Below are 1,071 nucleotides of genomic sequence, written 5' to 3' on the forward strand. Positions count from 1 at the left end.
TGAGGTGCCTGGGCGGGCTGGCGCCGGGCCTAGGCCCCGGGGGCGCTCCTGAAGGGTCGGCTGTGTCTCCCTGGGGGGCGCCGTCTCGGTCGGGTGCATGGGGTCGGCTGGGGGCGAATCTGCGGTGTCGGTGATGATCACGGATTCTTGCTGTGTTTTTCCCAAGCTTGCAAACACAGAGGAGTATATAGACGGTGCGTTGTCTGGACACCTGGGTGAAGTTTTGATAAGGTAATTGGGATGTTTATGGCAGGGGCAAGTTTTCTTTAAACCTTCTTACCACTCATATTGCTAGATGCTGTCTTTCTTGTGTAAGATGGTAGATGTTAGTGAAACCCGTATGTGAAGTCTGTGAGGTCCCTTCTGAGGGGAAGAGAATGAATTTTGAAGTATTTTTTAAAGCAGCATTTATGCTCCCCATTTCAGGTAGCTAAATACCTTGGTTTTCCAGATTATTGTGTTAACCTATTAGTAGAGTATGTTAGTGTATTGCTACTGAAAACACTGTGCGTGCTTGGAGGTTAAACTTGACCATAACTGTTAACCCAAGAGTTAAAATTTCTTGTGCAGCATTGTCAAGCAGTTACTGCCTTTATAAACTTGGGGGTTTTTGCAGCTGTTACAGACTCAGGAGAAGCTGCACAAGGTCAACAGCAGTAGCCTGTTATGCACAGTTTGGCTGTGGCCAGCCCACGTTCAAGCAGGCAAATGCCTAAAGCAGCGTATGCAAGGGGTAGAAAATAAGAACACTTAGGGTTAAGGGAACTCTTTGTTTGTCTTTGCAGGTGCAATAACGTTTTGTACATCAGAGGTGTGGAGGAAGAGGAAGAAGATGGAGAAATGAGAGAATAGGTGTTTTGTATATCTGGAAATAAATTTTTTGTGTGTTTGTTTTTCCATAATTTTGTAATAGTGTGTTTACTTTTTTCCCAATGGGCAAAGTTATTTCTGAGAAAAGTGGTCTTTTATTGGTATCCAAAACAGGAATGCTGGAGGTAAAGGCAATAATTTCCATTAAAAAGTGAAAATACTGTAACGAAAAGTGGCTATTCAAGGACAAACAATCCTTGC

At 44.0% G+C, this 1,071-nt stretch overlaps 1 protein-coding gene across 1 annotated transcript; it reads left to right on the forward strand.

The window, feature by feature from the left end:
- Nucleotides 1-166: 166 nt before the first annotated feature.
- Nucleotides 167-852, forward strand: SNRPF (small nuclear ribonucleoprotein polypeptide F; the record flags this gene model as incomplete). The annotated part of the gene is made up of 2 exons (XM_010157892.1): nt 167-231; nt 786-852. Coding segments are annotated over 2 exons (132 nt in total), but the record flags the coding sequence as incomplete, so codon positions are not given.
- Between the last annotated feature and the right edge of the window lie 219 nt (nt 853-1,071).

The sequence above is a fragment of the Eurypyga helias genome, unplaced genomic scaffold, assembly GCF_000690775.1.
Source record: "Eurypyga helias isolate BGI_N326 unplaced genomic scaffold, ASM69077v1 scaffold10008, whole genome shotgun sequence".
Classification (NCBI taxonomy): Eukaryota; Metazoa; Chordata; class Aves; order Eurypygiformes; family Eurypygidae; genus Eurypyga; species Eurypyga helias.